At 44.5% G+C, this 12199-nt stretch overlaps 1 protein-coding gene across 5 annotated transcripts; it reads right to left on the bottom strand.

Moving 5' to 3' along the window:
• Positions 1 to 255: 255 nt before the first annotated feature.
• Positions 256 to 9600, bottom strand: LOC309328232 (dickkopf-related protein 3-like). Of its 5 annotated transcripts, none has more exons than XM_081838298.1 (5): positions 9217 to 9600; positions 5670 to 5959; positions 3551 to 3728; positions 2224 to 2419; positions 256 to 561 (listed from the first exon to the last, which is right to left on the bottom strand). In XM_081838298.1, exons 2-5 carry the CDS (start codon positions 5820 to 5822, stop codon positions 507 to 509), a joined length of 582 nt encoding a protein of 193 aa, XP_081694424.1. In that variant the 5' UTR covers positions 5823 to 5959; positions 9217 to 9600; the 3' UTR covers positions 256 to 506. The 5 variants fall into 5 exon arrangements, with proteins under 5 accessions (XP_081694424.1, XP_081694421.1, XP_081694425.1 ...); XM_081838295.1 differs by lacking the exon at positions 9217 to 9600 and adding an exon at positions 8601 to 8722; XM_081838299.1 differs by lacking the exon at positions 9217 to 9600 and adding an exon at positions 8495 to 8510.
• Between the last annotated feature and the right edge of the window lie 2599 nt (positions 9601 to 12199).

Here is a 12199-nt window from a genome sequence, read left to right as displayed (position 1 = left end):
GGATGGGGAAGTTGTGACTTTCCACATGTTGCTGGACTCCAACTCCCATCAGCCCAAAGCACGATGGGAGTTGGAGTCCAGCCAGATTGCAGGCAGGGCCAATGTTAATAACTGTTAATGATTAGATTAGCATAATGTAACTCAATACACGTTAACCCGTCAAACAGTTTTATGGGAAAGGGGGCTATGTTCCAAATACTTTGGAATAACAGATTTCAAGACAACGTACAACCTTATGATGCTTCCAGTTTATTGTAAATCTGCATATTCACAAACTTCAAGTACTATTTTCATGTACAAATTATTCATTAAATAAAAACAAAAATTACAGAGTGCGGGAGGGAATGATGACTTGGTCCTTGCTTTACTTGGCAACAACTCAGATATTTTTTATTTACAAATGTCCAATAGAAAGAGGATGGCAAAAACAGTTTTATGTACAGTGTTATTTACATGGAATAAATACAGCTCTGTTTTGTTTTTTTTAATCCACACTCCCTGCTTGCCTATTGTTTCTGGCATCTCCAGACAATTTTATCCGACCAGTATTCAAATGAGGCCCTGCGGGGGGAGAGAGAAAATTTTAAAATAGGAGTGTCTACTGTTGAAGCAGATTTTCAGGTCACACAGCATTCTTCGACAGGTAGCAAAAGGAGACAGAGCACATTGACAGAGCACATTAGCCTCTAGAGTTGGCTGTGGCTCAGATTAAAATAGGTTCTGTGATTAAGATGTAGGTTAGTGCATACCCTAGCCAGGTGCGTACTACGTATTGTCAATCAAGCAAAATAATAAAGCACACCTAATGATCTAGTGCAGCGGAAGGGAAGTGGATCTGGCCAGTGGGATTTCCCCCTGCCCCACTGCCCATGGGCCAGACGGATGGGGCTGGCAGCCCATCCACCCCCTGACCTTAACAATGACACCAAGGTGGCCCATTTTCCTTTTAAACCAAATGGTGCGGCGTGGACAAAGGCACACCAGCAACACATGCCAGGCTCAGGGCTCTGCAGGAACCGCTGATCAGCTGCCGATGCCAGCACCTGCAAAGCCTGGTGCATTTGCAAGGGCCGAAAATCAACTCACCTCATCATCAGCAAGTGCATTTGAAAGGTTTTTGAAAGAGTCCGCAATAATCTGAACAACAGCGTCACAAAAACCCTGCTTTCTGTGAGGTGCTGCATGTCTTTTCCTGCCCTACCTCTGACATCATATATGACGTCAGGAGCAGGGCAGGGCTTGACACCCCCAAAAAACCAGTGTGGTAGACCACATGGGGAGATCTGGCAGGCCTAGTTAGGGCCATGAGCCTGAGATTTCCAACACGTCCTTTTCATGAGAGATCTGCATTAGCTCCCACTACGTTTCCGAGCACAATTCAAAGTGTTGGTGCTGACCTTTAAAGCCCTAAACGGCCTCGGTCCTGTATACCTGAAGGAGCGTCTCCACCCCCATCATTCAGCCCGGACACTGAGGTCCAGCACCAAGGGCCTTCTGGTGGTTCCCTCATTGCAAGAAGTGAGATTACAGGGAACCAGACAGAGGGCCTTCTTGGTAGTGGTGCTCGCCCTGTGGAACGCCCTCCCATCAGATGTCAAGGAAATAAGCAGCTATCTTATTTTTAAAAGAAATCTGAAGGCATCCCTGTTTAGGGATTTTTAATATTTAATACTGTATTGTTTTTAACACTCGATTGGGAGCCGCCCAGAGTGGCTGGGGAAACTCAGCCAGATGGGCGGGGTATAAATAAATTATTTATTATTATTATTATTATTATTATTATTATTATTATTATTATTATATTTGTGCTTACAATGTTTTCAGGGCTATCCCGTCCATGTTCCCATTTTCAATGCCATTCACACCTGTGAAAAAGTGTAGGGGCAGCGTTGGCTCTGCTTCCTTTTTATATACCACATCACTTTTTTATGCCACAAATGTTTCGGTTAATTTTCGTCCCGCTTTTATTGCACTCCTCCCGCTCGAGAGACAGTGACAGTGTGTGGAGGCACATTGCAGAACAAAGCAGGGATAAATAAACCATCGATGGTGCCCTGTTATGGGTACGAAAAGCACGGTGGCAGAATGCACCCATCTGGGAGGAGCTCTCGTGCCACATTCTGCAAAGCAATTATTTGCTTAAGGGTGGAGGGGAAGCAATTTAATTTCATGATATGTTGCCAGCCATCCCCCTCCCCTTCCAGTCCACATCAGTGTACTTACTCTCGGTTAGGGGACATCTTTTTGCACACGAGTCCTTCTAGGCAGGGGCACACCTGGTTCACGCTGAATGCAATCCCTCCTTCAGGAACGTAGCACCCTTCATCTAAAAGGAGCCTCTTCTTGCAGACTTTCTCCCCATGTTGGCGGGCGCAGCAGGTGTCGGGAGAGCAATCCTTATCGTGGTGGCAGCGGGCACCTCCAAGGGGCAAGGAAAGAGAGTAATTGAGAACCCAAATGCATTTGAGGATGGCGATACAGACCTCAAAACCTAGCACATTTTGCAAAGCCGAGATGCTTTGAAATCTTTGAAAATCCGGCATGATACTTTGCAAACCTGAGCCGCCCTTAATCATTAGCATCAAGCACATTTTTTGCAAATCTGAGATAGATAGATAGATAGATAGATAGATAGATGATAGATAGATATCTTTATTGTCATTGTCCCATATAGAACAATGAAATTGAAAAACTACATAAAACATTCAAAACCCCCTAAAAACTCTGAAACCCCATTTTAAAATACACTATACTATACTATACTATACTATACTATACTATACTATACAAGACAGTACACTATAGAGACCCCTTATGCTGCGTTTAGAACCAGAATTGCATTTGCGTAGAAACTGTTTCTCAGGCATCTTAGACATCTAGCACACTTTGCTAATTTGTGATGTATTAATTTCCCTCCCCCGAATTAGTTTCAAAATGAAAGTACCTGAAAACATATGCTTTATTTAAAGGGGGAATAAATAAATGCTATAGGACTACAACTCCCAGCTTCCCTAACTATGGGCCTTGCTGTCTAGGGTTGATGGGAGATGGGAGTCCAACTTCGGGAGGGGGAGGAATGAACAGACCCACATTAAACTCTCCATTTCCTCCCAAGCCCTCAAGAACAATATAAGGATACATAAATAATAGTTACAGTCAATGGTAACTTCTAACCCAAAATGTATTCACTCCATGGTTTACCCCTCTGCCTCAATTTCCCTTGCTTTTTTCTGTTGCCTCCCTTGTGATGGATTTTAAATTGTGAGCTCCTTGGGGCAGAGACATGTCCTTTCGGACTTTGCATGGCAGAGTGCAGACTTCTAGCTTGATGAATTACTGGGTCTTCATTCAGCCTGCTTGGAAGCCTAGTCCTTCCATCTGAAAGCCCTGCCCCTCCTAATTCCAGAGAGAACATGATTTACTACATGGCTGTTCCCTGAGCTACTACAGCTCCGATTAGACATTTAGGCTCCTTACTTTGAAAGGCCTAACCTTTGTTGTGAGATGCAAAAGAAACGTTGCAAAAACAGGCTGCCTCTCCGTGGCTTACCTTCCTGGCCGCCAGGCAGAGTCTCCTGGCATTTGCCAAACATGCAGCTAAGTCCCAGGGCGCAGTGGGCATCCCGTCGGCAGAATTCGCCTTCTTGCCTGAAGGGCAGGCAGAGCCCAAAGTGGTGGTCGCAGAAGAATCCACGGGGGCAGTTTGTTTCATGGCTGCACACGGCCGCCTGCAGTGCGAATGGAGAAAGATGGGGCTCAGATGCATGATCTAGCAGTGTCCATTGCTAAACTTAGGGGTCAGCAAACTTTTCCAGCAGGGGGCCAGTCCACTGTCCCTCAGACCTTGTGGGGGGCCGGACTATTTTTTTTGGGGGGGGCAATGAACAAATTCCTATGCCCCACAAATAACCCAGAGATGCATTTTAAATACAATGGTACCTCGGGTTACATATGCTTCAGGTTACATATGCTTCAGGTTACAGACTCTGCTAACCCAGAAATAGTACCTCGGGTTAAGAACTTTGCTTCAGGATGAGAACAGAAATCACACAATGGCGGCGTGGCGGCAGCAACAGGAGGCCCCATTAGCTAAAGTGGTGCTTCAGGTTAAGAAGAGTTTCAGGTTAAGAACAGACCTCCTGAACGAATTAAGTTCTTAACCCAAGGTACCACTGTAAAAGCACACATTCTACTCATGGAAAAACACCAGGCAGGCCCCACAAATAACCCAGAGATGCATTTTAAATAAAAGGACACCTTCTACTCATGTAAAAACATGCTGATTCCCGGACCGTCCGCAGGCCGGATTTAGAAGGCGATTGGGCCGGATCTGGCCCCCGGGCCTTAGTTTGCCTACCCATGCTTTAAAGAATGGCAGCAGCTGCTGGCACAGGTTTTCCAGCAGCCTGATAAGAGTCAATGGCAGAAAAGCTGGACAGAACTATCAGTTTGAAGCTTGCTGAAATTTGCACAGAGGCTGGGTCCTTTGGAGAGAGATTCCAGATCATAGGGAGCACCAACTAACACCCACAAAAAATGGCATCCACACTGGACTTTGTAGATGCATGTGGGTAGGGCTGCCATACGTCCGATTTTCCAGGACATGTCCTGGAATTCGCCTCCGAAAATGGCGTCCTGGATTATTTTTGGGAAATCAGGCAAATGTCCTGGAAAACCGGCGACAGGGGTTAAACGGTGCTGAAAATGCCTTTTTAAAAGCTCCAAAACTCAAGTTTTACAAAAAAAAGCAAAAAAGCTCAACTGTGTCCTGATTTTCACTTTTGGAGACAGGGCAAGGCTAAATGTGGAGGTGTAAGATAGATTTGCTTAGCAACATCTGGTCATTTCAGAGAACTAGTCCTCACTCCCCGTTAAGGTGGCTGCTTGTGTTTGCCCAAAAAAAAGAGAGGACAAAACAGGTAACATATTTGCAAAAAAGAAGCATATGCTTATCTACACAGATGCAAATTTAGAAATAATTGCTATAATTCAAACAAAAAAATACAATGCATCTCTTTTTAGTGGGAAAGTCTGTTACCAGGTGGCCTCTGTGTCTACAAATCTCTCACTCCAGAGCAACTAAAACCAGCACCCTACTTCTGTGGGTAAAAAGAGGGCTTCTAGGGCAGAAACTATGGCTTCCAGGTGGACCTGAACTCAGAACCTTCCTTTTAAAAAAATTATCAGAGCTAATTTATTGCTCAGTGCAATCTAGTCTTCCTCTTCATTCCTGCACACACTCTCCCTATGATTCCACCTCTCCTCTTGCACCCCCTCTCTCTTCTAGAAGAATAAAGTCTGGCACTCTGAACATGCTCAGAAGCACTCTCTGCTTTATAACTACACTGGAAGTGCCTAGGTGAGGGCTGGAGCTGGAAACAGTTTTGTGGGAGTCAAGTCGCTGCCAGATTAATGGTGTGGCCCTGCAAATGCTGTTGGATCCCATCAGATCCCATCAGCCCCACCCAAAGTGGTCAAATGGTCGGGGGGGGGGGAGGAATTGGAGGCCAGCGACACCCAGAAAGCCACAGGTTCCCTATCCCAGGATTAATAGGACAGATTCCCCACTCCACTCACTTGCCCTCCCTCCTCATTGCTAGAAGCTAGAGAGCCCACATGATGAAACGGCAAATATGACCTGTTTTCTAAGGTTGGGGAAAGATGCTTACCTTCAGCTCCTGGCCGGATGATGACCCAGGGTCCCTGCGAGGTGGCACCCCATTGGCAGCGTGTGGCAGAGAGTGCATCCATGCCCAGATGGAGCCTTGCACCGCAGACAAACGGCAGAGGAGGAAGACAAAAAGGCAAAGCTGGCTCCTCATCACGACCACGATGGATGGATGACCGATGGCTCTGGCTGAAGGACAGTTGGCAAAGGAGATTGGTCCAGGGAGGATGCCTGGGAAAGTTTATATAGCCAGGCCTATCTCGGCTCCTGCTGCTTAAGCTGTTTGCCAATCTAATGGGGAGGAGGAGGCAATCAGGTTTTAGGGGCTTAGCCTAATGATTACGAGCGCCTGACCGCCCACCCCTCCAGGAGAGCAAACGAATAACCCCAGAAGTCTGGCTCCACCGTGGCACAGCAATGCTCTCCTGTCTCCATTTTTGTAGACCACATTATTTTGGGGTGGGGGGTGGGGAGTGGGTCACTGTTATGGAACCATGAATAGAGAGCATTCGTATCATTTGAGGAAGCTTTTAATGTTTGGTGCATTACGGTATTTTAATATTTTGTTGGAAGCCGCCCAGAGTGGCTGGGGAAACCCAGCCAAGATGGGCCGGGTATAAATAAATTATTATTATTATTATTATTATTATTAACCCTTTTATAGGACAATACTAATGCTTGCTCATTAGTTTATTCTTTTTTTAAAATGTGTATGATGCCTCTTATTTGAGTCCCACATCGCAGTCAAAATGATTCGCAAAGGGGCTTCCCAGTTAAAATCCAGTTGATAGTTAGATAGCACCCAGGGCAGATTACAGACAAGATACCACTGCTGCCGTCAAAGCCCTGCTTCTGAGCTTCCCAGCAGCATCCAAGTGCTATACAGTGAACGATCTGTGGTGTGATTCCCGCCCCCAACAATTCTTACATGTTCTTAACATGTGTGTGCATGTGTTTGGAACGTTGATACCCACCAGCCAATGTAGGCCGCTCAGTTTAAATGGGTTTGGCGCTGTTGGGAAACATGGACGCTTGCCTCCCACCCCACACAAAAGGTGTTGGGAAAATAGCACCGGAAACTGTAGGATAACAGCAACGTTGGTTATATGCTGGCATCTCACGCAGGTAGAGGGACTTCTCACGCAGGTAGAGGGACTTCAGGTAGAGGGCCTCACGCAAACTGAATTAATGCTCAGCAAAAAGCAATGGTGTATAACCTCCAGGCAGATAAGTTGGGATGGATGCTGAGCTGGAAATGTTAGAAGCTGAATATAATACTGAGCTGTATTCAGGTAATTTTTGGTGGGCAGAGAACAGTCAAGTCAATAAAATTATTATTATTATTATTATTATTATTATTATTATTATTATTATTATTATCACCCCGCCCATCTGGCTGGGTTTCCCCAGCCACTCCGGGCGTCTCCCAACAGAATATTAAAAACACAATAAAACATCAAACATTAAAACTTCCCTAAACAGGGCTGCCTTCAGATATCTTTTAAAAATAAGATAGCTGCTTATTTCCTTGGCATCTGATGGGAGGGCATTCCACAGGGCGGGCGCCACTACCGAGAAGGCCTTCTGCCTGGTTCCCTGTAACTTGGCTTCTCGCAGTGAGAGAACCGCCAGAAGGCCCTCAGCGCTGGACCTCAGTGTGAACCATTGGGGTGGAGATGCTCTTTCAGGTATACTGGGCCGAGGCCGTTTAAGGCTTTAAAGGTCAACACCAGCACTTTGAACTGTGCTCAGAAACATACTGGGAGCCAATGTAGGTCTTTGAGGACTGGTGTTATATGGTCTCAGTGGTCACTCCCAGTCACCAGTCTAGCTGTTGCATTCTAGATTAGTTGTAGTTTCCGGGTCTCCTTCAAAGGTAGCCCCACATAGAGCGCATTGCAGTAGTCCAAGCGAGAGATAACCAGAGCATGTACCACTCTAGCGAGACAGTTCGCGGGCAGGTAGGGTCTTAATCTGCGTACCTGATGGAACTGGTAGACAGCTGTCCTGGACACAGAATTGACCTGCGTCTCCATGGACAGCTGTGAGGGGCCTAGAGGGGGTATAGAGTGTTTCATCGTGCCTCTGTAAGACTGCCTTGGTTTCTGTGCTAGCTCTTCTCTTTGCTGGCTTCTCTTTGCAGCTAGTGTAGAAAATGGCGGGGGGGGGGGCGGAAAGAAAGGACTAACTTACATGGACTTCAGGTAGAGGGCCTTCTCGGTAGTGGCACCCGCCCTGTGGAACGCCCTCCCACCAGATGTCAAAGAGAAAAATAACTACCAAACATTTAGAAGACATCTGAAGGCAGCCCTGTTTAGGGAAATTTTAATGTTTAATAAGTTATTGTACTTTAGTGTTCTGTTGGAAGCCGCCCAGAGTGGCTGGGGTATAAATAATAAATTATTCTTATTCTTATTATTAGCCTTTCAAACGATAAAAAAAATGGTTGGTTGGTTAGCTGGTTGGTCTTAGCTAGGCTGCCGAGAGGCTCAACCCTAGCTCACATTTTCCATTCTCGTTAGTTAAATGCAGCTCACTGTACATAATGCATATTCTTCATCACTAAACTTTGAATGCCCAACCCGCAAAAAGCAGAATACATCCAGGATGATGTTCGGTCCTTAGCACCAACAATTAAAAAGGATTCCCTGTTTCAGGATTCAAGGGGGCCAACCCTCATCCATAACTTCTGGAAATAAACTTCTGGTCAGAGCCAATAAGGACAAGTGAGATGGTTCATAGTTTTTCTTTGTGTAGAGCAGTGTAAAGTAGGTACATCTGGCCATGACATAGCCTTGTGGGGGGCAGGAAGGGTATTTTCCTCACTTGCAAAGCTGTGTACATCTCAGGAACCCTCCTGCTGAATTAGGTGATATCTTGAGAGGTGGCCAAACACATAGAAAACAAATGGACCAACCATTATATTGATTACCTTTTGGCTGACCAGTTTCCTGAGATCACTGCCAAGGTAGCTGTTTTTTTTGTGCGGCAGCAATACCTTGTCCTTGCATGATCTTGTCTTAATTTTAGAATTATTAACACCTGACCTTGCTTTTTCTTAAAGCGATTTTAATATAATTGTTTTATATTGATTATGTTTTTGGTTTTTTTTCACCTTTTTGGTTCTTATGTGTTTGCTTTCTTATAAAAACCTAATAAATATATTTTAAAAAAATTTGTTTTATATTTCTCATTGCCTTTTAATATCTCCCATTGTTTTTAATCAGCACATGTAACAGTTTACGTAATGTATTTCACTGTGTTTTGTTTTCTTCTTATCTTCTCTACTGGCCATCGGTCGAAATGTATATAAAAACAGCGTTTCCGTGCGCTCTGGCTTCTGTCACGGTGTCCCGTTGCGCCAGAAGCAGTTTAGTCATGCTGGCCACAGGACCTGGAAAGCTGTCTGTGGGCAAACGCTGGCTCCCTCGGCCTCAAAGCGAGATGCGTGCCGCAACCCCAGAGTCAAAGTAAGCCAAATTTACTATTTATGTGAGGAAACACAAGGCCCAAGCGGTTTAGCCAATGCCCCACATGAACTGACACACCATACTTTTAAAACATTCTTACTCCTTTTCAGCAGTCATGAAGAATCCCAGAAACTGAACTTTGATAAGGGAGCTGGAAACGGTAGCTCTGTGAAGTCAGCACCCTCAGAAAATTACAGTTCCTATGATTCATTGGGGGAAGGGGGAAACCATGAGTGTTAAAGTGGCATAAGAGTGCTTTAAATCTATGCAAAGGATGCGTCAGACAGAATGCCCCAGAATCCTTTGCAGCACACAGGGAATGCGAGGCAGACACTGGAGCACCTAGCAAATGCAAGAAGTCTGGAAATGTTTTAAAATGTTGCACAGGCCCTCCTTGTGTGGACAGGCACCCATCCTTTCAGGAAATGAATTGTGTAACACAGAAGGAGACACTTTTAACCTGCGCTACTCGGCAGTTCAAATCCCCATGACGGGGTGAGCTCCCGTTGCTCGGTCCCAGCTCCTGCCAACCTATCATGTCCAAAGTGCAAGTAGATAAATAGGTACCACTCCGGGGGGAAGGTAAATGGCTTTTCCGTGCGCTGCTCTGGTTCGCCAGAAGCGGCTTAGTCATGCTGGCCACATGACCCGGAAGCTGTACGCCGGCTCCCACGGCCAGTAAAAGAGATGAGTGCCGCAACCCCAGAGTCGTCCGCAACTGGACCTAATGGTCAGGGGTCCCTTTACCTTTACCTTTAATCATCATAAACATCATCTGCTAGAGGCCCTTCAGCAATTGTTTTAGAGTCTAGGAGTTTCAAGGTTTTCTCCCCCAGGGATAACCAAGACATGTATGCAAGCTGTCAAGTCGAAAAGAACACTTCATTGGTCAAAACGCATCCCTCATTGCCTGCTTTTACCATACTAGTCGTGTTATCAACCAAGTCGTCCCCTTATTGCCTTATCCTACTGATTCCTTCTGTGATCTTCATATGCTGCCATCTTGCTGCAGTAAATGACATGTTGCCATCTGTAGTGCCTTATTGTTTTTGGATATAATTTTTATTAAGTTTTCTGTTTTACAGTTTAAAATACTCATTTTACATCCTTAAGACATCAATGACGTCCCTTCTCCTCTCTCCATGGTTCATTTCACATATCATAAATCGCTGCATATTTTACAAAAACTATACCATTCAGTACTCCATTACTGCATCCATCAAAACTTGTTTACACTGTTGAATTGATCTTAATGCTGCCAGCGTTTTCAGCTGTACACAGATTATTTCCCATATATTCAATAAACGTTTTCCAATCTGCTTTAAACGTATGTTCTTCTTGTTATTCTATATCTGCAAGTTATCCATATTCTGTCAACTTAAGTTGCCATTCTTCTTTGGTTGGGACTTTGCTGGTTTTCCATTTTTGAACTAACAAAACACGGGCCGCAGTAGTGGCATACATAAATAACCTTTTTTGAATTTCAGTCTGAATTATCCCCAACAGAAAGGACTCTGGGTTTTTTTTTTGGGGGGGGGGTACTTTTTAACATTTATTTCAATTCATTATGGACCATTTCCTGATAATCTTTTACCCTTTAACAAATCCACCACATATCAAATAACGTTCCCTCCACCTCTTTGCATCTCCAGGACTTATAAGTGCTGTAATGCCTTTTTGTTAATTCAGCTATGTGGTGCTTATTATGCCAGGTATCTGTCAGTAGCTGTTTTTATGGGGTATGTGTGTGTTGTTGTTGTTGTGTGTATTTTTATCTAAAATGATCTCCCCACACATCTCATCACCACCCTCAGCTCATCTCCTCCCAGTGATGGTTTTAGCACTTTTCTTAATGGGGTTGCAAATGACATGTTTACTTTCCTGCTATCTTTATCACCTTCTTCCCTGGACAGATTGACCCAGCAGGGAAGGGAATTAGAAGTTATTTGGATAAACATCAGCTTCCAGAGGCTTTGGGGTTACTCCTGAGTGGATTCCTCAGTGACCTCTTGCTTGATTCCACCAAGATTTTTGAGAAACTAAAAACTAAGTTCTGCAGGATCAGGCCAGACCAGAGGTCCATTCTAACCAGCATCCAACGGCCAACCAAATACTTGTGGGAGGTCTGCAAGCAAGACATGAGTGCAAAAGCACTTTTCCACACGTGTAATTCTGAGCAACCGATACTCAACGTTAATCAGTGCGCAGGCATGCACTCAAATTCTCAGACACATTAACCAACAGAAAAGCCAGAGAAAATCCCAGGATGTACACACCAAGTTACAAAAGCAAATTTATTTCTTTATTTGCTCAGTGAAAGCAGAGCTTCTGTAAGTGGCGTGTTCAGCTTTCGGGGAAGCAGTTTTGGTGTTAAGCCCCATGTTTTCCCCAGCGGAAAAATCAGCTGGCGTTAGACCTGCAGACTCTACCGATTAATGAGATGCAATTAATTAAGATGAGCGTTTGCAAGCGTGCACCTCAACATAAAAAGAGGAGTTCGTTATTGCAGTAAGTTTGGGTTCAATACCTCGAGGAACGGCTTAACGTATTGGCTTTATTAAAAAGCAGTTACAACAGCTAGTTTTGTGCGCTAGGTCATAATAGCTCAGTTGGTACAGCATGAGACTCTTAATCTTAGGGTTGTGGGTTCAAGCCCCACAATGGACTAAAAGATTCCTGCATTGCAGGGGGTTGGTCTAGAATAGATGACACCCATGGTCCCTTCCAATGCTATGATTTAGCTGGTCGGGCTGCACCTCCCCACTCTACGCTCCAAGAATAAGCTTTGTGTGTGTGTGTGTGTAATATTTATTAAGTTTCCTCTTTTACAATTTAAAATATTCATTGAACAACCTTAAAATGTCAATGACTTCCCTCCTTCTCTTTCCATGGTTCATTTTGCATGTCATAAATCCCTGCATATTTTACATAAACTAAACCATTTAGTATTCCACTAATATATCCATCAAAATTTGTTTACACTGTTGAATTTATCTTAATGCTGCCAACGTTTTCAAGTGTACACAATTCCCCCTCCCATATATTCAATAAACATTTTCCA

The sequence above is a fragment of the Podarcis erhardii genome (genome assembly GCF_964252035.2).
Source record: "Podarcis erhardii genome assembly, chromosome: 13".
NCBI lineage: Eukaryota > Metazoa > Chordata > Lepidosauria > Squamata > Lacertidae > Podarcis > Podarcis erhardii.
The sequence above is the reverse complement of the archived record's forward strand: the minus strand, read 5'-3'. Positions and strand labels throughout refer to the sequence as shown.